General features: G+C 54.6%; 2 protein-coding genes and 1 pseudogene across 2 annotated transcripts in view; all 3 read left to right on the top strand.

Annotated features, from left to right (window-relative positions):
* Positions 1 to 606: 606 nt before the first annotated feature.
* On the top strand, positions 607 to 1113 carry LOC119110192 (replication protein A 70 kDa DNA-binding subunit-like; annotated as a pseudogene).
* A 5-nt stretch (positions 1114 to 1118) lies between these two features.
* On the top strand, positions 1119 to 4325 carry LOC119109691 (replication protein A 70 kDa DNA-binding subunit-like). Its single transcript, XM_037233419.1, has 2 exons — positions 1119 to 1519; positions 3467 to 4325. Exons 1-2 carry the CDS (start codon positions 1208 to 1210, stop codon positions 3749 to 3751), a joined length of 597 nt encoding a protein of 198 aa, XP_037089314.1. The 5' UTR covers positions 1119 to 1207; the 3' UTR covers positions 3752 to 4325.
* A 2268-nt stretch (positions 4326 to 6593) lies between these two features.
* LOC119110191 (CD109 antigen) overlaps positions 6594 to 24228 on the top strand; it is a 37336-nt gene continuing 19701 nt past the window's right edge. The window contains exons 1-5 of the mRNA XM_037233928.1: positions 6594 to 6678; positions 13864 to 13985; positions 21751 to 21943; positions 23100 to 23324; positions 24012 to 24125. Of these exons, the coding sequence (XP_037089823.1) occupies positions 13909 to 13985; positions 21751 to 21943; positions 23100 to 23324; positions 24012 to 24125 (609 nt within the window). The 5' untranslated portion in view covers positions 6594 to 6678; positions 13864 to 13908. The remainder of the gene's footprint in view (positions 6679 to 13863; positions 13986 to 21750; positions 21944 to 23099; positions 23325 to 24011; positions 24126 to 24228) is intronic.

Below are 24228 nucleotides of genomic sequence, written 5' to 3'. Positions count from 1 at the left end.
ATTTGTCTCTTTCCTGCTCGGTCACCCTGCCACGGCCTATTTGGTGCACCCTGACGCGTTGTGCTCGTACGCAGGCGACACAGATCGGTACCGGCTGCTGATCTCGGACGGCTGCCACATGAACAGCCTGGCCATGCTGGGCACGCAGCTGACGCACATGATCCACGAGAACCAGCTGGCGCCAACACCATAATCCGGCTCAACCGCTACGTGGCCAATACGGTAACAGGGGGGTGCCAAGAAGGTCTTCATCCTTCTCGACCTGACGGTGCTCGTGCCGGGCCGCGGAGGCCAAGAAGATCGGCAACCCCGTGGCGTACTCGTCAAAAGCTGCGCCACCACCGGCGCCGGACGCCTGCTGCGGCGCCCTGCGCCGCCTCACTCGAACGGCGGACCTCCGCGGGCGCGGCCCGCGCCGAAGCCTGGCCGCCTTCGCGCCGTCCGCTGCGCCGTCAACGTACAAAATGTGGTACCGATCGCGCACTACTGACGCCCTACGCCAACAAGTGGACGATCAAGGCGCGCGTAAACGAGGCAAGGGCGACGTGCGCAACGTGGAGCAATGCGCGCGGCGAGGGCAAGCTCTTCTCGTTCGAAGCTGCTGGGATGAGAGTGGCGATATTCGCTGCAACGGCCTTCAAGGAGCAGTGCGACAAGTTTTACGACATGCTGGAGGTGAACAAGGTGTACTACCTGAAGCCGCGCGAACCCTGAAGCCCGCCAACAAGCAAGTACTGCGGGCACGATCACGCACGACTTCGAACTGACGCTGAACCACGACTCGCAGATCGAGCCATGCGGCGACGACGCCGGGCATCCCAGGCATGCAGTTCAACTTCGTGCCCATCACCGAGCTGCAGACCATGGATAAGACGGGTCTCGTGGACGTCATCGGCATCTGCAAGCAGGCCGGCGATCTGGACCGCATCATGTCGCGTAAGATGAACAAGGAGCTGACGAAGCGGGACTTGAAGCTGGTCGACCAGAGTAACCTGGAGGTGACGCTGACGCTGTGGGGCTCGCAGGGCCGAGAGCTTCGACGGCTCGGGCAACCCAGTGGTGGCCGTCAAGGGCGCCAAACTCTCGGACTTCAACGGCTGCAGCCTCAAGCGGCCTCAGCAGCAGCAAGATCCGGCTGAACCCCGAAATTGACGAGACGTTCAAGCTTAAGGGCTGGTTTGAGAACGAAGGTATCAACCTCGAGTCCATGTCCATCTCTAAGCGGACCGATCGGCTCGTGAAGTTCAAGACCTTCGCCGAGGCCAAGCTGGAGAACATCGGTGCCGGCGGCGAGGCCGGCTACTACAGCGTCTGCGCCACCGTGCTGCAGCTCAAGTCGGAGAACTGCCTCTACCAGTCATGCCCGAACGGCGACTGCAAGAAGAAGGTGCTGGACCAGCAGGATGGCACGTTCCGGTGCGAGAAGTGCAACCAGGCGTTCCAGGAGTTCCGCTGGCGGCTGCTCGTGCAGATGAACGTGGCGGACATGACGGGCAACCAGTGGGTCACCGCCTTCCAGGTGCGTATGTCTCAGACTATGGTCCAGCGTGACGGCGGGGTCGGATGTTCGGTGCCGCGTCCCTGGTTCACGGGCTTTGACCGATGTTAGCCTTTTGTGGAAGGCAAACATCGGTGTTAGCCTTTGTATTTGGTGAGTTGTTTGGGATGGCCTTGGTAGAAGTGCTGGGTGGCTTCGTGTCCTGGGCTGTCGTTGGCGTTCGCCGAATGGTAGCCGCTATAAAATTATTATTGCGTAGTTATATATTACGTTGCATACTACTTGATATCTTGTTTGCTGCACGATACGTGGGTATCGTGCAAGGTATCAGATTGTATAAATGGATTACCTTGTTGGCTTGCAGAATGTGTTGAGAAACCTTCATGTCAACAGCTACTGCACTATGCGTGGGGTGACGAAACCCATGCAGAAGCAGGTACTGTTCGCGCTGCCGCATCCGTCGGTTTCCCTCTTGTTTTGTTGGATATCAGGGTGTTCTACGTACCAGTTACATATTGTACCCCAGCGTTGTCCTTCAAATCTGTCCTGTGAGGAGGCCCAAGGGTTGCCGGTAATTTAGTGGTTAACGCGTCTGCGTTAACCACTGCGCGTGTAGGAAACCAGAGGTACGCGGCTCGATTCTCCCTCCCCCCCTCCTCCCCCCCCCCTCTCCCGGTGCTCGCGCTTCATGTCAGGGTGAGAGGTAGGCGACGCCATATAGCCTCAGCAGCTGAGTGGGTCGTAAAGCCCCATTGACACACACATGGGGAGGCCCGAGAGCCCGACTCGTGTCAGTTTGTCATCCTGTGTGTGTCTTTTGTGCGGAGTCTCCTGCGTGGGTACCGGGGTGTACGACATGTCTCTAGGGCCCGCCCTTCTGCCACCCGTGGCTTCTTCTCGTAGCCTCTGCACTCATGTAGAGTGATGCCGTGCGCGGGGAAGACGCCGCACATCACCCCGCGGCTGGGCACAGTATAACATCGCACCTTTGCCAGTGCCTGTGCTCTCGCGCACAGCTTAATGAATGGTTGTCATGTGTCTTGACCGTACACACGTCTGGTTCTGAACATCAGCTTCTGGCGCCTGCAAACTCTTTCGAGAAGAAAATTAGACCCTGTAGCATGGTTCGTTGTGACTCTTTTCCACGCAACCAAACCCTGATTACTGATTGCTGCTGAATTTTGACAAAATGATACGATAGATCCCAAAGGAAATTTTTACAAAATGATTCCATGGTTCCCACTGTTTGTTTTTTTTCTGCAGAACAAAACCCTGCACCTTCATCCCCACTTTTTCACCACATAAGACCATAGTCCTGGTTCCCACTTCGACCAAATAATACCATGAATCCTTATCTCCAATGGGTACTTAGCAGGCCTTGAACGTGGTTTCTTTCTCTCATCGACTCTTCCAAAGGCATGAGCCTTGGTTCACAGGTATCCCTATGACAAAACAGATTTTGGTTCTCACTGTTTCCCACAAAGTCCAACCGGGGGCACACAAGCCTCTGGTTCTTGTCTCTCAACCGCACAGTGTCGCAAGTCGCACCCAATAACCCAACTAGTCTCCGTTCTCAATAACTGAGGGTCACTCACCTCCGACGGGCCAAGCAGTCAGTATGCCTTTATTCGACCACCATTAATAAAGACTCACTGCTCGTTGAAGAACATTACCTAGGTCTGTGCCTCTGACAGCTGAAGCCACTCGCTCATTGTTTTTATTGAGAGAATGCAGGGGTGTCTACTTGTAGTCTTCTGGATTATTTTGCCGCAAACCGATTACTAACCTCGTTTGTCAGCAGTGGGCCGAGGTAACAGTGTGCAGGCGGTGCCCAGTTGCATGCCGTGTTCGACATCGGCCACCGACTTACGCTGGCGGGAGCCCGCCCAGATAGCGGAAGCTGCTTCTTGAACGGTGATTGGTAGTGTGTGACGTCACAGGGCGTTGACTGACGTCTTACGTTGACAGGAAACGGCCGAATCCGTGATGGGCGTGTCTGCAGATGAGCTGGGGCGCCTGCGCGACTCGGACATGGAGGCCTTCATGCAGGTGTTCAGCAGGGCCAACTTCAAGCAGTTCAACATGACGCTGCGCGCCAAGATGGAGACGTACAACGACGAGTCGCGCATGCGCGTTGTGGTCTCGTCAGCGACGGCCGTGTCGTCCGATTTGGAGGCCCACAAGCGGCGCCTGCAGGAGGAGATCACCGCCTTGGGGGGCCGGCTCGACAGCGTTAAGATGAGCGTGGACTAAGGAGGAGCGGACCGGACGTTTGGACCGTGCTGGGCGGTCCGTGTGCGTGGCGGTTGTAACGAGACGCGGCCGAGCAGGCCGGTTTGAGAGGGCCCGCCGGTCGTGGTGAGATTGGCTGGGCTGGGCGCCAGGTCGAGGCATCACGCTTTTGCAGCCTTTTGCCGAGTGAAGCGGACGTTATTGGTTTGAGCCGTTTGCGGTGTTTTTCTCAGCACGTCGCATGCGGGAAGCCCACAGTCGGCATTTCGGAATGATCAGAGCTCCGAGTGATGATGGCCGGGGTTTCTGTACATTCTTTGTCATTGCGTGAATGCGGACTTTGGAACAGTCGTGCAGATGCCCTCTTTCTGGGAAACGTGAGCTAGTCTTGGATGTCGCTGAAAACTTTCCAGCTGTCTCCTTTTTGTCCACATTCCGCGCTGGTTTTGTGCCAGGTGTCACGTGACGGACTACTAAGTTGAGTTCACGACTAAGACAATACTAAGTTCACGCACTCTGAACTTCGGTTGTCAGGCATGACATCCGCGCTATGTAATGCGTAGTGTTTTGTAATAAAGCACGCATGCCGTTAATATTCCTCGCCTGGTATATGATGTGATAACAGCGTTTGTGGCCAAGGGAACTGGGCCCGCTGTGTATGGGCACCAGGACTAGAGGCAAACTCGATACGGACCCCAAATCCCGCCGATCGTGGGAGCTGAAGCCTGCTGACGTGACGCACGCGTGGCGCACGGCTATAGCTCCGGGATTCAATACCGTTGCTGCATTGATTAATATATGCGGTGATAATATCATCAGTGATCAATGTATCCGATGGTAATAATGAGAGATGGAGTCAATTCCTAGTCCAGCGTTTCCGCGCTGTGCCGCAAAAACGTGCTCTCGGCTATCAACGGGGAGGTGTCTGGGCACCATTCTCCGGCACATGGCACGTTTGGTGGCTGACTGCATCAAAGCATGCAACGCTATCTTGAGCAGAGAAAGTGGACAAAGGGGACGAGATCAAGGAACCGCAGGGCTTTCCTGCCGCAGCAACTGAGCGCTCGTTAGCAAGGCCATCGAGCCGAACGCGACTCCGAAGGACTCGGCCGAGCTCCAGGCTGCCCCGTTCTGACCACCAGTGACTTGTGGTCCAACAATGGTGTTGGTATCTCCGAGAGAGGTGACGCCCTATTGATGGCGCCGTGTGTGCGGACTTGTACCGGGCTCGAAGTCGGGGTCTTAAGATTGTTCACAGTAACCTCACTGACCTTTTGTAAGGCTCGATTTTAGCTTTCAAATTGGCTGTTGTCTCGCCTCATTTCGCATTTCATGCATACACTTCGCATGGGTGCCATGACAAGAAGAAGAAAGGGCCGTGAATGTCCAGAGCGGTAGGTTGACTGAGGCGCGCACTGTCGAGGGAATAAGAGACTACCATATGCACCTACTAAAAGCCGACTAACGGCACAACTGGAAGTGCATGAAACTTTGTTCAGACCGTCTTTTCAAGAGTCCCAGATGTGCAAATGGGCGGCCGCCGTGGAGGTGTCCTCACCGATGTGGAAACATTAAAGACAGTTGGGTGGTTTTTTAACTAGGTACCTACTACAGTTGCCTTTGGAGCAGGTAATTCCCAATGCATTACTGCAACACGATGTCCGGAGGCCGAAATGTCCGTACAGCCTGTGATCTGTCTCCTCATTCAGGTATTTTCTGGTCTAGAACACGCAGTGACAGTTTTAAATGCAAAACGGGAAGTACCAATAACGGGTGTATGTCAAATTTTTGACTGAAAAACTGACAAAAGCAGTCGGCTTGGAGCCATACTTGACAATACGGGGTCCGACGGCGGGCTTCGGGTCCGGAAATTTGTACACGTGTGCGTTATCTTGTTTTATAGTTGCATTATGCCGTGTACCTCGCTATTGAATCGATTCCGAAATGTGGAAAAGCTAAGCATATGTTTAAGATGCATGCGCGGTGTCAGTTAGTTGTCATGTGACGTGGCAACATTCAGAAGACTTGCATTGTAGTGGTATTGAAATTGTGACTGCGCTGCATATACTTTTTTGTCAACGGATAACCTTATTTATCTGCGGCTGAAATGAAGGGTGATGTAAAGATATGTTAAGAAATGAGGATAGCTGTAAATACTTTTAAAGGGATGATGATGTTAATAGAGGAGGGATAATTATATTAGATTGCGTGTACCTGTTAAGTTTATTTCTTAATGCTTGCTAAATCTGTTTTCATGACTACCATTCTCGTCATCATTGAGACGTTTCCACGCACTCAGCTGCTGAGACTACGACGTCGCCTGCCTCTGAACCTGGCAGGAAACGCGGGCATCGTGGGAAATCGAACCCCGTACCTCTAGTGTTCCAGACGTGCAATGGTTTACGCAGACACGATGACCACTACGCTATCGGCACTCATGAATGAATATCATGGTCTGACCAAGACTAGAGCAAAAAATGACCAAAACTAAAGCAAGGGCGTAAATTACCCTGAAAATTGCCATTGAATGTAAGCAAGCTGATTGAAATTCGGTCTTTTTTCACACAAACTGGGCATTCAAATGCTCGTGTGAATCCAAAAGCGTGTCCGGTTGTGCGAATAACTCGGACCCGAGTGCTCGGCTTCAGCGCTAATATCTTGCAGCCCTTACGTAAATGCCAGACACTTTCAGTTGCATCCCGGCCGCTAGATGTCTCCCGTGAGCGGACGGCGCTGCCGCCGTTAGGTGACGTCATGAGGGTGGCCGCCGGTCCATTTGGGGCTCGACTGTTCCAGTACAGGTGTGGAGGCAGTGGCGTGAGCTGGGCGAAACCCGGCAAAGAAGAGGCTGCAGTGCCGTTGTTCCAAGGGGAGGTAAAAGCACTGTCATCTGTGTTAGTCCGGATTCTCCCCGCTCACCAGGATCTCCATCCTAGTGCGGCACAAAGGTGAGACCGTTTTACGTGTCACACCCAGCAAAGACGCTCACAGCTGCCCTGAAGAGAATTACGGTCGCAAATGGCTGCTAAGTGGGTCAGTAGCATAAGAGCTGACGCGGCTTACGTGCTGTGGAGTGAGTGTCCTCAGAGACAAGGTAAACAAGGGAAGCTTAAATAGCTTGACAGATGAATGCGAAAAGCAAATTGTTATTCGGATTTATGCCAGGGGTCTGAGAGCACAGATCTACGACATCCCTGGGCTGTTAGGAACGCATAGCAACCAAATGTTGGGATGGCGTTCGTTTGCATCACATTGTAACTGCGAGAGAGAGGCAATCCTGGAGCATAGTTTTTACGTGTTTTTCAACAGCCGGGAACAGGTGGAGCGGCGCTCATTGACTGGAACGAAGCGATGCCATTGCACAATCCCCACCTTCCAGCGTCCGGGCGTCCAGGTCCCGACAACTCCGGCCATTGCAAACATATTTTCAAAACGATGTTGCGAGCAGTGTGTTCGCGTTTGGCCCGCATACCGCAGGACAGGGGGTCGGTCGTCAGCAGGTGTCCCGACCGGATGCCGTCCCGGCGGCCGCTGAGGTGGCGGGCGCCGCCCCGCTGGAGCCCCCCAGCGGCAGCGTGACATGACGGCTTCGGCAGGGCGTGCGGCGGGCCCAGGCCGGACGCGAACAGGCTCAGACACACCAAAAACTGGCGCCGGCGGGGAGAGGCATACACGGCGGCGGGTGAAGTGGGTAACTTGCTGTGGGAAACATGTCAGAATGAGCAGCCGTTGATGGCAAAATGTAAAACTTAGGCATATCTCGACGAAGTTTGCGTGATTGCTGCCACACCTGGCACACGCGTTCTCCACCTCCGCACTCGACCGCGCATGCAAACACATTAGGCGTTTCAGAAACCTTAATCTACATTGGTTACAGCAGAGCAACATTAAACATAGCCGAGCAGAGAAAAGTCGTGTCGTAGTGGGGGGGACGGGGTGGCTCAGCGGTATTTTTAATCTTTTCAGTTCCTGGATTGTTATCGGTCTAAAAGTTCTCGAACATTTGTGCCTTTCCACTCCCTGGTTTTTAAGAGCACGCTCAGCATTCTGATACACGTGCCCACCCACTTTAAGTGTGTACTGGCGATTTATCTAGCGTGCTAGGAGAATCTGACCCTCCAAATTTTAGCTTGGACTTCTCGCAACCGTGGCCTGACATCATCCCTTCGCACCGCGTTTCCCAACCGCAAATGCTCTGCTCACCGGCAACTAACCTCCACGTCCACCTCTACCACAAGTCCAGATGGCGTTATTCCCCACGGTCTCGCTGCACTCTCGCCGTCCGGCGGCCGGCGGGTGTGAGCCCCGCGGACGGGTGGCCCTGGTCGGCGCCGCGCCGCTCCCCGAGCAGGGTTCTTAGCATCGGCAGCGCGCCCCGCCCTTATCGGGGCGCCATCGGCCGCTCAGGGACTGCGACGCCCAGTCGGCAGCCAGCCGCCGGCGCCGGTAACTGCGATACACCACCGGTGGCGACCGCCGGCCACGCCACTGACCCGTGTCGCCGGGCGGGGCTGGACGGCACCGCTGCTGGCGCCGCTGACGCGCGCTGTGGGGGAGGGGAGAGGCGGTGACTGACTGTCCGCCGCTGCCTGTGGGTAAGGTTGGGACTACGCCGCGAACAGGTGCGATGGAGGGTCATGCCGTCGTTTTTTGCTGGGACTTCGGAATGACTTGTGTTGATTGTTTGCGGGTTGGCGGTTACCTGTGTGCGGGTGCTGTTGGCGGCTGCCTAGCCACTCTGTGGGCTGCCCGTGGGCGGCGCAGTGGGCGGGCCGAAGGTCGTCAGCAGCAGTTGATCGTGGCGGAGGGCCCCGCCCACTGACCGGGTACAGTCCAGTCGGCCTAACCCAGCCAGCTGTAGGACAGACGGGAGGCGCGAACCTCAGCTGGGTGGCCGGTGTATTGCCCCGGCCTGGTCACGTTTTGGTCACACACCAAGTATGGCGCTGGTCTCATGGAAGTTACTGCGTCAATATTTGACATCACAAATCCGACTAAGTCTGACGTTTGGCGTTGCTGTTTTAAATGTTTGTGACTTTGTCTGTCATTGGGACGGCACGCAAAGATGGAATGGACTACATTTGCGACGTATACGAACTTTTCGTATTTGTTTTTTCAGCTCCTCCAACATTCTCAAACGTTTTCTCACACGGCTTATGCAATCCCCACGTAAGCAGCAGAGTGCAGGATGCAGCTGACTTGTTAAAGCACGTTGCTGATCGCGCAGGTTCTATCGAAGGCAGACGGGCAGAGAACACACATACCTAGCTTAATGGACAGGCTGGGCCCCGAATTTCGGTGTGAACAAGACAACGATTAATCGATCATCGAGCATCGCCTTCAATAAGGACATCAATAACCGTGTCGTGCTTTGCTTTCACGTTTCTCCCTGTCATGATGCCTCTCCTGAGGATCAGGAGTGGGGAAATCATTGAATACCATGACCATGCGGAAGGAAGACTTGAAGAAACGCTATTTATCGGGGCATCAGAGCCGTCATGAACATAAACTACACACCAGATGGCCTGTTTCTGGGCCATCGAGCAGTCTGGTATGGGCGTGGTGCTGACGTCACAAATGCTCGGTGGGTTAATGCTCGGTATATTAAGTGTGCATTTCAGTGGTTGTAGTGTAAGCAGTGCGAGTGGTTTTTCCTCAATGGGGAAGGCATTTCTGTAACTTTGGTGGTGGAATAAGTAAATTAACTGGAGTAAATTGATCTGAACGCACAATGCTGACAATAATTTTGGCTGTTGTGTGTTTAACACAACTTATTGCGCGTTGGCCACCCGACGAAGGATTGGTATCCCAATTCTAGCGTCATTTCTTTGGAATACTTGTGTTTCTTCAGTTATCTAAGACGCGAGTCATCATACTCCGTGTACTGCTAAAAACCTTCCGACTTACAGAAAGGCCAAAACTTATAACGACTTTTACCGCACGCGTTTTAATAAGTCGTGCTATCACATCAAACCCAAAAGTAAATATGAAGTGCTGCTCTGCAAATTTGAGCAGCGTTTTGCAATGTACGTATTCCTAGTCAGCCCAGCTTCGACCCGCTGTCTGCTCTTGGACTGCTCTTTGACGCGCCTTGGATGTTTAAACCTGAAGACAGTAGCACTTACTCAAGCGATATAGCTGTTTGTCTCTCGCTAATCTACTCCTGACCTGGATAGACAAGCACGTTCTCAGCGGAATGGGCTTTCAGCTGGCTCAAAGTCGTGACCAGCGATTTCGCTTCACGCGTGCCTCAAACTCAGTTTGCGTTGTCTAGTGCCACTGCGCGCAGTACTTTTTTAGGGCGTTTGTCTCTGCGTCGGTGTTACACACGGACAAGCGGATGCAGTTTGCTATACTGTACAGCTTTTTGAAGCCATCGCAATGCATGTTGCTACAATACGGTAGTAGGCGAACATTAGCGTCTATAGCGGGTGGTTCGAGCATTTTCACATGACATTCGGGGTCTTTGACCAAAGTCGCACGTGATGCCTTTCACATCATTTTTGTTGCCACCTCCTTGTTTTTTAAACCATATTTTTTAAAGTCACATTTCGAAGGCTGAATTCGTATTTCTGAAGTGTTTCCTTCATAGCTAGCGAAATTGCTAGGAGGTGCCCGGTGCGGGATGCTGGTGCTCACCGTCACCCTCGAAGCTGGCGCGCAGGTCAGTTGCCGTCCTTGCCAACCGGTGCGGGCCACACCGAACAATCCATTGCGCCAAAAGCTGACGGCGACCGGTGTGTCGAGTCCGAGTCCAGCCCCCGCCTGACTCCTGACTCTGGCGCCGGCCGGCCGGGCACGCCGGCGGACAGTCTGAGACCCCCAGACGTGGGGCACACAGGCGCCGCGGCCACCGGGCCTCGGCGGGGTTCTCCGTGACCCGAGGTGCATACGGAACACGCGGCAGAGCGGGCGTGCGGGTCGAAGGAGAGCCGCAGCAGGGCACGAGGCCTCCCGGAGGTCGCGCCGACCTTGATGATGAGGCAGTGGGCGGACGGAGCGGCGTTGGCCGCCCCGCGTCGGCCTGCATACCGAGTCTGCAGTTCTGGACGGCCTTGAGGGTCCCTCGCGGCGCTGCTAGGCCAGTGCAGTGTTTGGAAAGTGCCGTCATGGCGGAAAGACGGACCAAGGCAGCGGCGGCGTTGGAAGGCTGACATTGTTTGCCAAGTTCGTTCCGCAACATGGATGTCGCAGTTTGCAGCCGTTGGAAACACTGGTTTTAAGCTGACTTCTTGCCTGGTTTCGAGCTGACTTCTTGCCTGTTTTAAAAATGGCTCCTGCTGTGTGCTATGATGGTCCTTTTTGAAGACAGTGCAAGGTCAACGCCGGGTCAAATAACAATGCGCGGCTTTGACTGCGCCGATTCATTTACCAATTTTGTCAAGAGCACGACATTTGCAGCCATTTTTTTTGGGAAGCAGCTTCTGTTGAAGACCCTCACGGGTCGGGATAACCCCATTTGATCGCATGAACCCATTTGGAGTGGTGACAGACCGGGTTAGGCACATGTGCTGGGAAAATTCATGGGATGGATACGGATGCGGGTAGAAAGGTGCAGAATTGTGATGTCCACGCGCTAAATTTGCCGGCACCAAGAAAAGTCACACGAGTGTGCGCAGAACAGCACACAAACGTAGCCCAAACTATACAACAGACCACTCAAACACTGGAGTATTCACATAGTAGCCACAGGTAGAGGTGCTTCCACCTCTTTATCAATTTTTGACACACATGTGCGCGAGTAAATGTTGTTACCACCTATTTCTCTACAGACATGCAAGTTTGTGTACACGCAGAACATGCCATATTGTTTTCTTCTTCTATTTATCTGTGGGTCATTTTGGCCCTCCCCTCCCGGGCGCCCATCAGTCCCAGGAACGTCGGTCCCGAGGGGGTCCCTAAGGGGAGAGGGACACGTGTCCCCTGCGCCCCGCCACCTGCCTGGTTACCTGATGTCGGAGCGTTCGCAAAAACAATCCAGATGCCTTTCGGGCCATTCCATTCTTGATATTTCCGGTGACAGTTCGTGTGAATGCTGATTTTTGCGCACATTTCACGTTCAGCTTGGTCCAGCATCCGACAGAAAAAGCGACATGCTCCCTCCTACCGCCAACGCTGCCGGCACCTTTGCCCGGGTCCGCGGCAGCGTAGCGGGGCCGCCGCCAGTCGTAACACAGCAGCCCGCCGCGCCGAACCGCCGGCTGGTGCGACGCCGGCGTGGCACGGCCGGCCACGCCTGTTCGCGGCTGGCTGGCGCAGCTGGCGGCTGGCGCAAATGACGTGGCTGTCGGCGCCGCCGCGCCGCACGCTGTTACCCCACCGCTGCCGCCACCCGCCGCCGGTGGCCTCATCACGTCCGCACTTTCATTTTTTGGGGTCGCCGGAAGCGGTGTGACCGGGGCGCGTGTCGCCACAACGCCGATGGGAGTGCAAGGTGTCGCGGCGGTGCACCGCGTGGTGGCAGCACCGCAGCGCGAGCCGCCTGCGTTTATGCGCGAACTGAGAAATGTGAAAGCTTGAGGTGGTTAAATGTGGCTGAGTTCAGTGGCACGGTGATGGGATTAGAATAAGCCGATTAATCGAGGACGACGACCGATGCTCTTTGTTTTCTCTATGTTGACGTGTGGGCTTGGGCTGTTTGGTGCCACCCACACAACTTTTCTTGAAATTGCTGCGACGCAGTTGTTACCATTGTACTTATCAACTCCATCTAAATGGTGGGAAGTTCGACAGCTATCCCAATGTCTTCACATATTCTGATCCAGGTAAGAACAATTATAGACATTTTCCACTGGCACCGGCGCTTGTTAGGTACTGTGTAACGCAGTTTGTTGGCCCAGCGGTTGCCACCCCGTGCTGATGTTTCGACATCGTTCTGCTCTGTTTCCTGGTGTCTACAGCAACCATTGTTAGCATTCCGCGCTTGACGGACGATAAGGTAGATGGTGGTGCAGTTACACACATTTAAAGTCGTACTCAAATGTCACAGGTGTCACTTGGTTTATTCGGACACCCCGGACCGTATCCCGACCGCACCCTGTTGTGAGCCACTGCCAACTAACCGATAAACGGACGAAGGATGAGCTCTGTGAGTTTGTGAACCACTGGCGGCTGTCCACATGACCCGCCGTTCGGCCGCTCTCACGGCTGCCGTGCTCAGCGGGCGTTCTGAGCGCTCGGGACCTGTCGGCGCCGGTACTCGTGGGTTCTCACGGCGTCTCCGTGACGTCAGGCGCAGCATAGGCAAGGGCACGCTTCAAAGGAGGGTACGGGGTCAGGCTAGTGCTCAGCAACTCTACTCACCAAACCTGGCATTACTGCGACCGTCATCCCACATGTGGTACGCCAGACACCAGTGAGGCGGTGGACGAAAATAAGCGAAAGAATCACCGATGCTACGAACTCCCTAGCAACGAAATCGAATGGATTGCTCTCCACATACTCCGAAGTAAACGTGGACGTTACTGGTGCGCAACTCTTAAAGTTCCGAGGTCAGGTACTAAATATTTATCGCTTTTCCTTCTGAGAACTGTAAATTTTTAGGGACATAAAACATATAAGCTGAATGGAGCTTACAGAAAAAGGCACATTTCAATCTTAGCAAACACATGTAGGTTGAGGAGGGGAAAAACGTGTAAGTGAAAAGTTCAAATACGCAGCTTATTTAAATGACAACATCATTTTTAGAATCACAAACACTTATTGGTTAGTGCTCAGGCATATTGGGGTCGCCAAGCTTGAAAATAGCCCCGGGGGCGAATCTATTCACACGGAACGCCTTGCACTCTGGCGCCATGATGCTTAACAACACATTCTTGCTTTGCGGGCACTAAATACGGGCTGAGTATCTAATGCCATGTGAGTGTTTCAAAAAGTTTGAAAAGCAAGCGTTTCTGTCCTTTTCATTATATACTCGGATTGGTGCAAGAAAACAACGAAACGACAGTTAATAAAATACTTTTTTCTGTTCTTTAGCATACAAAAGTGGCTTCGCACACCCCATATGTGATGTTCCTCCACACCGCCAGAGCGTGTCACGCTTGAGCGATTGTCCAAGCCGCGATATTATGTACAGTTCCGCCGCCCCCGCCCACCGACATGGCTGACCAGGTGACCGGCCGGCCCTGTTGCAGGCTGCCGGCATTGTGAGCAGCTGATTGCGGCCGAGACGGTCCGCCATGGCTCGCGGCCCGCTGAGGTGCGCCGCGGTCCTGCTGCTGCTGCTGCAGCTGACCTCCCCGGCCGCCGGCAGAGCGTGAGTGCCGGCCACAGCCGAGCGGCGCCAGTCGACAAAGCCGTCCAGCCTTGCAGCCGGATGGCTTTGCCGCCTTTTCTGAGAAGCTTCCCTTGACGACGCTCGTTCAAAAGACGTTCTACAGAGGACATTATTCTTGATTGGGTGGTTGTTGCTTACGCGCATCTATAACAAACGGTGGCCATTTTCAGGAATTGGCGCCAGGCTATAGCACCTTTTCAAACATGCTGTATGGGTGCCTTAAATCATTTAAGGCGCATGACAGCGGCAAGGCCGACAACACTATGTACTTTACTATTCAACTCTCCTCTTCCCTATTTCAATAACGACCCACCCCGTCTCCTCCATGCTCTAATGTTGGCGTTGGCAAATGCCTGTTGTTATGATCATAAAGCAAAGCACTTACCCATTTGTTCCGAGTGCACTCAGCTACGTACCATGTCTTCACAAGTTTTGTTGACCGTTCACCTGTCGGCGATCGGAGCAGTAAGCAGCTAACACGCTGTGTGGACTTCGCGACCGTTTACGAGGGCAATGGTCCAGATGATTTTTACTTATGAATGATTAAGTCACAAACACCCCGTAAAATTGGTCTGCTTACAACCCATGCAAAATAAAAGGGGACACGAAATGAACCCTAGCTTGTTGGTATAGAGGTGCGTGATCTACTGCGTTCGATGTGCCCAAAACTTCCGAGACCGGTATAAAGAGCAATGAACTCATGCAACTGCTCGTGTAATTACCAAAGGCCCCATTGTGTGTTATGTCAGAAACTCGTATGCTCCACCATAATGATCATGAATTTTGACTTTCATCGAAGAAAACAAAATGAGCATTTCAAGAGAAATTCCTAAATATGCACAGCAAGCGTCTAATTCTTAAATATGCGCAGCATCCTGACAAATTGAAAATAAGTGTACAGATGCCCGCATGACTCGATGCCAAAGCAGAAAGATGCCAGTGCACTCTGTTTAATTATGAAAAACCCTATGATCAGCCTCAGTGCTGCATAACCTATGCAGCATTTGTTCAATTAATAAATCAATAAGCAGAGCTGGGAGATGACAATGCGTAAGACGCTCCGCACGGTTAGGCAGCACAGACGCGATCGCGGCTAGCCCATGATGGTGCGATGCAGTCTCCTTCGCGTTGATCTTGTGTGGCATTGCAGTCTCCCAGGAACGTTACCATCAACAAGACTGGAGCTGGGGTGATTGTTTCAGCTGTAGAAACTGGAACCGGTTAAAAAATTGGTTACTGGTCGCAAAAAAACGGGTAACTACAGCGACTCAACCTATCACAAATGTCGCTCCAGTGGGCATGAATGTGCAATTCTGCTTTGACGAGGATTTTACTCCGCACGCTGAGAATTGCAAACCGTCTTCGTGCATCCACCCCTTTTACAGCCGTGCCGCCACAATCCCCATGAACTCTGTCTACCAGCCGTGTTTTGGACGGGGCCGTTGACCCCACGCGCCGTGCGACTCCACTGACCTCAAGGCGCCGCGATCCGAGGCCGCGCGCGTCGCCATGGTGACGGGACGGGACGGGCCAGACGGCCAGCGCGCGCCGCTTCGTGCGCTCCGAACGCGCACCGGATGTGACGGCGGGAGGCCGCTCCAGCTAGCTGGGCGGTGTCCGTTAGCTGACGGTCGCCGCAGTGGAAGACGCTCCAATGACGTGTCCCTCTCCCCCATCTCTATCGGAAAGATGGGTATCTCTGTGGCACCTTTTCATGCTTCCTATGATGGTGATAATGAGGATCATTTATCGGCATGACACGTCAGCACAGTGCCGGAGTGACTGACTATTATATAGTGCTTTAACGCCTAGGCGCTGCAACGTAATGACACCCGACCCCAGCCTGCCTTTGCAAGCTGGGGCCGCAGCCGTACCCCCGGGCACCAGTGAAAGCGCACGCCACCAGAGGCCTCCAGCAGATGACCTGCCAGGTAACCTGGTCCGACAGCTCCAGCACAGCTAGTGCGCCGGATGCGGCCCCTCTAGAGGCACTCAGGCGAGGCAGCCGTGCGCGGACCCATCCTGACCGCCTCCAGGTTTCTGCCTGACGCGGAGAATGAATGTAAGGTTGAAGCGCACAGACGCCGTACCTCCGCCCGGGCGCGGTCGGCCGGGGCCGGAGCCGTCTCCCCGGAGCGCCCGTGCACGCGCCCGCGAGCGTTCGTGTGACACCGCGAGATGCTTGTAAGCAGTCGCTGTTAGACCATCGCGTGGTCTGGAGTCCTCGACCGGCCACGCGTCTAACGGACATGTATGATGGTGAAAACAACCAAAACACTGAGCGACACAGACTTAATCGCACCAACCCCAAAAGGCGGCGGAATTCATCACAACATTCTCTCGGAAGGCAGCGCCATCTTCTACCACACCGTCTTCCAGACGTGTTCCTCTTCAGTTTGGAGACTCTTGAGTCCCCCAAGCTTGGGCTCTATTCATCTCCAAATTTTGGCAGGGAAGTCGGTCAAATCCCGAGATAACCCCGCTTTTTGGTGTATGTGGGGGTAGGTTTGTAATCTTCAACTGCTCAGCCCTCCAACTTGCTTTGCGGAGCTACACCCCTGCCATTCATATCTGTTTGAGTGAGGATTCATTGGCGGTCTGTGCTACCAGTGGGTACGCGTATGGACAGCAGCTGGCTGGCTGGAGCATCCGCTGCATCGACAACAGCCACTGCATCTGCATACTGCAAGGTCGAGGGACAGACTGCAGCGAAATGTCAGGGTCGGCATCACCACAGCATTTCATAGGAAGACTTAAGGGGAACGGCTTAAGGGGCTCCACAGAGGCTAGCTCCTTGCTGAGCCTTCCAGCGGGGTTAAGATTATGGAATTCTTGTGGAACATTTGCCCTTAAATGACTGTGTTAAGAGCCGTTCAGATGAGCGTGGTAGACAGTAGCTCCGTGCGTAGTTGAAACATTGATGTAAGCAAAAGTCGTGTTGATCGATTAATACGCTATAACCTTTCACGTTAGCTTCAAATATTGTTGTGGACACGGAGAGCTGTGCTAGGCATGAATCCATTCTGATTTAAGCACATGATAGACATCTGCGGCCATTAATTCAGTCAGCACTTGGTCCCCAACGCCGTTACCGGGACCAAGCTTTTGTGTCTATTTTTGAACTTGAAGCACAGCCCTCCCAATTTGACAAATCTGATAGGTAGCCCACCCAATCAAGCACAGTCCTCCCAATCTGAAAAAATCTGACAGGTAGCCCTCCCAATCACGAGCACTATGCTCAGCAAACATCCGATCTATCTAAACAAAAACGGTGTCAACACGGGGAGCGGTGGCATCTGGCTACTTCAGTTTGATCGACACAAGACTGGAGGCCCGAACAGGCTTTTTTAACACAGCCCCGTGTCCCAGCTCCAGAACCTGATCTCTACGATTCAGGATGAGTCATCCCATGCATGTGTGGCGGAAAGCGTGCCACGTCACGATGAACTCATCCCCCTGCGAAAAGACGCCTTCGTCACTGATCGCCGCCTTACCAGTGACGTCATTTCCTCGTGTAACTCTAGCAGTCCCGTGACACAGATTGTCGCATAATGGATGGATCATTTGCATATCGCAGCCTTAGCATGACTGCTCATTGGAAACATGAGAAGGCGATGGATTAAGAATAGAGCGAAGCATCTGGTAAAATATACATATATGCATTTTATTAGGGCCGAAATGCGGAGTATGCCAATTGTGAGGTGGGAACATGAGCGCGTTTTGATAAAAAGGTTACTTGCTACTACGTAGCACTTAAGGACTGCTGCTATTTCTACAGGCGGGGATTGGCTGAAGCCTCGAGCCTGCCCTCTCACCGCGCCCTTTTTCGCTACAGACGCTCATCATTAGGATGGCATCAAGCCTGATCACCAGACCTCCTGGTAGCACTCTCTCTTGAAAGCGCTCGGCCGTGCTTGTGCTCGGCTGTGCCCGCTCCTTATTCGCCTGTCGGATGATCTGCAGGCGGACCAAATTTCAGCCCGCTCATCTTGCACCGATGCCGCTCAGTTAGCCGGCTGCTGCACCACTCGTTGAGCACTGCTCAGATACCTGCACCGCCCGTAGAGCCCTGCCCTGATACCTGCACCGCCCGTGGAGCCCTGCCCTGATACATGCACCGGCAATAGAGCCCTGCCCTGATGCCCACATCAGCCGAAGGGCCCTGCTCTGTTGCATGCACCGGCCATGGAGTCCTGTTCTAATACCCGCACGGGCCGTAGCAGCCCGCGCGGCCCGTGCCGAAGCGCGAGGCGGTCGATGACGCACGCCGCCGCCTGGCTCAGGCTGGACTGGCGGCGCGTGCCGGCACTCCCCGGCCGCCGAGCGTCGTGCGTCACGAGTGCTGAGCCGGCGGTTGCGGCGTCACGTGTCGCGAACCCCCGCCCTGACGCCAGCTGGGCCGTCACTGGAACGACCACTTTTTGCGCAGTGCGGCCGGACTCCTGGAGCGTGCATCCGACCGTCGCACGACGTCAAGCCTAGTGCCTGTTTGCCTTTTTCGAGCCTGAGCTCACCTCACGCCGGCCATCGCAACAGGAAGTTTGGTTGTCATGTGATGTACAGATGACTCGGGTGTAGCTTATTTTGCAAACACATTTTGAGATGAGTTACTAATGAAACTGCTCGCGGTCCCAGAACCGCTTCCTCAGCTAAGCTGGGAGACTGGGGTCACGAACATGATACGAAGTTTGAAGTATGGAGCTCGTAAGGTCGTAATGCGGGAGGAAAGCTTAACATCCATGGGGCTTGGCAGCCAATTAAGTTACCAAAGAGTTGACAAAATCATTTGTTTGTCATTTCCTCATCATGGCTCATTTAAACAAGTTGTGGAATCTCGGTTGATTGAACCAAATGGCTATTTAGCACAGAAAAGAAATGATACGCTTTAGCGAGACAGTTTATCAGTGTCGAACCTTAAGTACCCTTTTGGATAAAGTGGACCAGACGGCTTCCATTGGCAAAGGAACTACATATTTCATCAGAATATTTGATGGCCAGAATATTTGATGGCCAGAATATCTGATGGCCTCAAAATGAGGATTTCATGGCCTTTGATGGCTCAAAGAGGACCCGAGCACAAAGGAGCCCCTTCATTTGATGCGTCTTGACAACTGGACATAAAATATTCTTTCAACAACGAAGCTCATTACGGGTGTCCCGCTTCACATGTGCCCAATAGTCCCCATCGTGCCTTACCCCTAGAGGAGGCCCATTGTCAACGCCCTCAGTGCCGTCTGTGCAAATCACTGACTGCGTTGGTGATACCTCTGCGTTACACGCTACGGGCTGCCGCAGTGATCTTAGAGCGTCGCCTTTCATTAGGCAATTGGCTATTTTGAAACAATTCTTCTCAATCGCAATTTTTTCACCCGACTTGCGTAAATGTATTTTTGATTGCTTAAACACCTTTGCTTGCTTCTCGCTTCCTTTCGGTCATGGACTCGCGGGACCCAGATCAGTGCCCAACCAGGTGGTTGTCTGCTGTGCACAGGGTTTTACAACGCTGTGGGCACAAACAGCGTTCCAAAGCCGGCCCGGCAGCCGGCTCGTCGGGCCGGCTCGCGCGCCGGAAGTGGTGACGTCACCGCACCAGCTGCGCCACTTCTCGCCGTCTGCACCACCCAGGGAATTCCGGGACTGGTGTGGCCGTCACCGGCCGTCACGTGACACAGGAAGCGACATATTTCGACACGCACGGCGGCGCACAGCGACGTTCAGTGTTCGTAAGCTCGCTCATCATCCGCACGCGCTGCGTGCGGTCCTATCGCCGAGAGACGCCGCTATTCGGGCGCGGCCTGGCGGCGACACGCCCGCCACCCGGCCGCCAAACGCATCATCCTGAAAGCGGAGCATGAAGCTCGAGCGGCTCGTAATCTTCATACACGAGGATCCCGAAGCGAGCCGGTCAGCTGTTGTCAGCTGTTGGATATCTGCCGCCTATCCAGGCCAGTCCGGAGAAAGCATGCGAAGCTGTCTGCCGCCCACCTGTCGCCAGCTGACTGCGTTCCGTCCGTCTGGCGGCTGGCCGCGATCTCCGAGGCGGGCCCACGCCGCAGTCACGATCAGAGGCGTAGCCAGGGTGGTGTCCAGGAGAGGAAAAATCCAGTCACGATCAGAGGCGTAACTAGGATGGCGGCCAGAAGGGGGACTAAACGGTTAATCGGGGGTGGTGGATCCTTACAGACCAGGGCGGCTTTCTTTAAAACTGAGGGTCCCGTATGTTAATTTGGCGCGAAGTCCCATTTCAATGTCCGGGGCTCGTTCCTATGTTTTAGAAGTTCCACAGGCGTCCGAAACTCGCAAAAAGTACTGTGGTCTTCGGATCTAAGGACTCTCCACTATCTCCACGGGGGAGAGGGGGGGGGGGGGCGGAGGCGACAAGGCCCAGAAGTCTTCCTCGGCTACACCACTAGTCGTGATCGCTATCTCCGCTGGGCCAAAACGGTGTTGGGCGGTCTCTGCCCCACGTTGCATGGCCGAAGTTTTGCTCGCAATAGCCGATAGCGTGCGGTACTGCTCGCTCTTTACTCCGAAACACTTACCTCTGACTTCAAGTCCACCCTGTCCTGAAGGCCGCCTCCGCACTGAATGACCTGCTCTGCGGCCGGAGCGTACAAACCCTGCCACCGGTGCACGCCGAAGATCAGCTTTTTCCGCTGCAGAGACCTGACTCGACCGCCACGTAGCGCGGCCGGGTCACGGGGCGTTTGCGTGTCACGTGAGGCCTGGTATGGTGCTGCTATCGCCGGCGGAATCAGCTGGCGTGCCGGCGCCGCCCGGTGGCCGCGGACCCGGGCAGCCCCGGTCCGCACACGGGGCCGGCGGCCGTGTTTGGTCACGGGAGGCGGACCGGCTGGCCCGATCGGCGCCGCCAACAGCTGGCGAGACACCGGCGAAGCAGACTGTGTCATCGAGTGAACATGGATCGTTTCGACCAGTGTCTGTCGCCGTCCGTACTGGTCGATTATTATGGTCACAAAAGAAAGAATTTCGCGTAGAACGCTGCAGTCTGCCGCTGTCATGTAACACTAGTTGCGAAAGTTGAGTTGCAAACGTTACATGGATTTGAAATGAAAGAACTGTGCAAAACGACGTTCCGTCTTTTGTGCAGCGTGTTTTGTTGTCACTCCATCATTCCATCCGGAACTCAACTTCTCAGTTAGCCCAAGAGCGGGAAGGCGACGAACACGGTGGCCGGGGAGTTGAGCCAGGCGACTGGCACTGGCAGGGGTCTGCAGCTGACACTGACACTGGCATTGACAGCGGTCTGCAGCGCAAAACGGGGAGTCACGGGTGTCTGGATCCAGGCAGGGCGGGGGCGGGCGAAGTATGCCGGGGAAAGGCAGGGTGACGTCACTGAGCCAAACATGTCACGCATGTCACACAGACTGATCAATGATGCCTGATCTTTCTTGTGAGCAACGAAGTGCGTGTGCCATGTCCGGTTGTTATGGATCTTTCTGCCGGATTTTGAATGAATTTTAGACTGGTTTGATGTGTGCAGGGCTTATGTGATAGCAGAATAACTTTCCAAGGGAGCGCGTCGTCTGGCGTTTTACCTAGGGACCATGCTAAGAACATAGGCTCTTCAGCCGCCGAAGCTGGCTCTTCAGCTGCCGCCAGCGCTCTTCGCGCGCTGACGGTCGGCTTATGACTGTGAATGTCGTTGTGCCACCTCGTTCTGAGAGCCTTCAGCTCCCTTTATTCCCACCGTCCGTCTCTAACCAGCGCCATGTCCGTACAGGACGTACACGATCGTGGCGCCGAAGGTGCTGCGACCGAACCTGCCGTACAATGTGGCCATCACCATCCTGGAAACCAACAAGCCGACCAAGGTCACCGTTCAGGTCGGCGGACGGCCTGACGCGGGCGGCAACGAGCTCAAGAGCAAGGACATCGTCGTCCAGCCGGGCTTCACGTCCATCCTGCAGTTCAATGTGAGTACAAACCAGTGTGACTCGGGCTGGTGACCATCGCATTCGCCGCGCCGCTTTCACCGCTTCCCCGCTTTTCCAAAATGTGTCGTGGTGGGAACTCTGTTGCCTGCAATCCCATCATGAATGTTTCCGCTCGGTAGCTTCACAGCAGTATGGTGTGTGATAAAAAGGAATGAGGCAACTTACGGAGAGGAAAGCCACAATAATGCGTATTGAGCAATGTCAGACATATGCTTTCATGTCAAGCTGAACTGTAGGCTTTGTTAAACTGTCTGCTTTTGCTTGAGCGGAAAAATTAATAGTATTCAGTATCTCTGCCAACAAGACACTCATCATTGTCAGGTCGAATTAAAAGCATCAAAGGGAAGCAAACATATGGACAAGCTCTCACACCAGCGTGCTTTAAAGGCATTTGCATGTCCTGACATCCACAGCACCACTGCACCACATCCAAGACTCAGCGGCCGCCGAAGCCGCGGCTGGCGGCCGGCTTATAACTGTGAATGTCGTTGTGCCACCTCGTTCTGAGAGCCTTCAGCTCCCTTGACTCCCAACTCCGGGGCCGACAACGCTCTGACCCACTGTCATGTCTCTCAACTAGATAGGTGCAGCACTGGTGACTCACCAGCGCTGAGGGAGACGAAAGCATGGAAACTTCCGGACGCCAGCGTTGTGTCGGAGACAATGACCGTCTTTTACGGAAGCTTGGTGTGCAGTTTTCCCTAGAGGCTTTGAGAAGCTCTGGGATGAATGACAATATTTTAAATGTTGTGCGTTCCCAGCGCCCATGCGTAATGAATACACTCACCAATTATTTGTCCCTGGCCAATGTCAGGTGCCTGCTAAACTTACTGAAGCTGAAAAGTGCTACAACACGAAAGTGAAAATTGAATCGTAAAGCTTCGCTAGGATTGTTTACATGACGTGACGGATGGCCCATGCAGCTCTTAGCTCCCGTGCGTAACAGGTGACAGGTCATTCTCACTCCCGTGCGTGACAGGTGGCAGGTCATTCTCACTCCCGTGCGTGACAGGTGGCAGGTCATTCTCACTCCCGTGCGTGACAGGTGGCAGGTCATTCTCACTCCCGTGCGTGACAGGTGGCAGGTCATTCTCACTCCCGTGCGCGAAAGGTGACAGGTTATTCTCGTCCGCAGATTGGCGACCTGGGACCGGGCCAGTACAACATAACGGCGGCCGGCCAGGGCGGCCTCAGCTTTCAGAACACGACGGCGCTCGATTACGTCCACAAGTCGTACTCGGTGTTTATCCAGACGGACAAGGCCGTCTACAAGCCGGGTGACTTGGTCAACTTCCGGGCGGTGGTGCTCAACCCCAGCCTGCGGCCACACACCGCCGGCAGCGTCAGCGCCTGGGTCACGGTCAGTGCAGGACCGAGGCCTGGCCGGGCCGGGGCAGAGCCGGTGTCTGGGCAGGGCCAGGACAGCGCCGGGCGGAGCCGGGGCAGAGCCGGGGCAGGGACAGGGCAGGGCTGGGGCCGGGCCGAGACAAGGCGCGCAGGGCCGCCGGTGGGCTCCGGTGGACGACGTCTTGCGACGCGGCGGCTGGCTGGCTCGTTGAAATCTCTGCAGCAAACAGAAGATGACATCAATGTCGCGATGAACTGCATTTTTCCGCGCTCGCTTGTTCGTCTGGAGCCCAGAAATGCTGCGTGCTAATGACCTTTCCTGGAGTGACAGATTTCTCGAACGATCGAATGGCCTGATCGTGAGAAAATGAGACCATTCTCTGGAAGCAGACATGGTGATTGTGGGAAACGGGGTCTCACTTTTTAAGCCCTGTCATTAAACACTGATCCGGACCACTTCCGACGCTCACAGCATCTGCGCACCTCAGCTTTCATCACCGCAGTATTCCTTCAGACATCAGGGGCCGCGTCACAAGTGCAGGCCTGTTGGATGGGCCGTTTATGCTGAGCGCATTGGCCCACTTACCATACCGCTCGTACGCCAGATTAAATCCAATCACATCCGCCACAACGGTGCACACCGAAAGCTGTTGGACGACGTGTGGATCGTAGTGAGAGGAGGCTTCCTCCGTGTTTCCAGGACGGAAAGGGGAACCGCATTCAGCAGTGGGACCGCCAGTTCACCACCAACGGCGTGTTCACGAACTCGCTTCAGCTCTCCGACCAGCCGGTGCTCGGTGACTGGAACATCACGGTACGTAGTCGCCGCCGCCGCCGCCTGCGACGTCACGCCCGTTACGGTTCGTGACGTCACTTCCGGGTGCACGGCGCGGCACGTCTGACGCCCGGTGAACGAC

Source organism: Pollicipes pollicipes, unplaced genomic scaffold (assembly GCF_011947565.3).
Source record: "Pollicipes pollicipes isolate AB1234 unplaced genomic scaffold, Ppol_2.1 Scaffold_7231;HRSCAF=8579_pilon_pilon_pilon, whole genome shotgun sequence".
Classification (NCBI taxonomy): domain Eukaryota; kingdom Metazoa; phylum Arthropoda; class Thecostraca; order Pollicipedomorpha; family Pollicipedidae; genus Pollicipes; species Pollicipes pollicipes.
The sequence above is the reverse complement of the archived record's forward strand: the minus strand, read 5'-3'. Positions and strand labels throughout refer to the sequence as shown.

Coding starts and splice junctions, on each gene's coding strand:
- LOC119109691 (XM_037233419.1), top strand. CDS start 1,208: ATGTCCATCTCTAAGCGGACCGATCGGCTCGTGAAGTTCAAGACCTTC. Junction 1,520..3,466: donor AGTGGGTCACCGCCTTCCAG/GTGCGTATGTCT, acceptor TTACGTTGACAG/GAAACGGCCGAATCCGTGAT.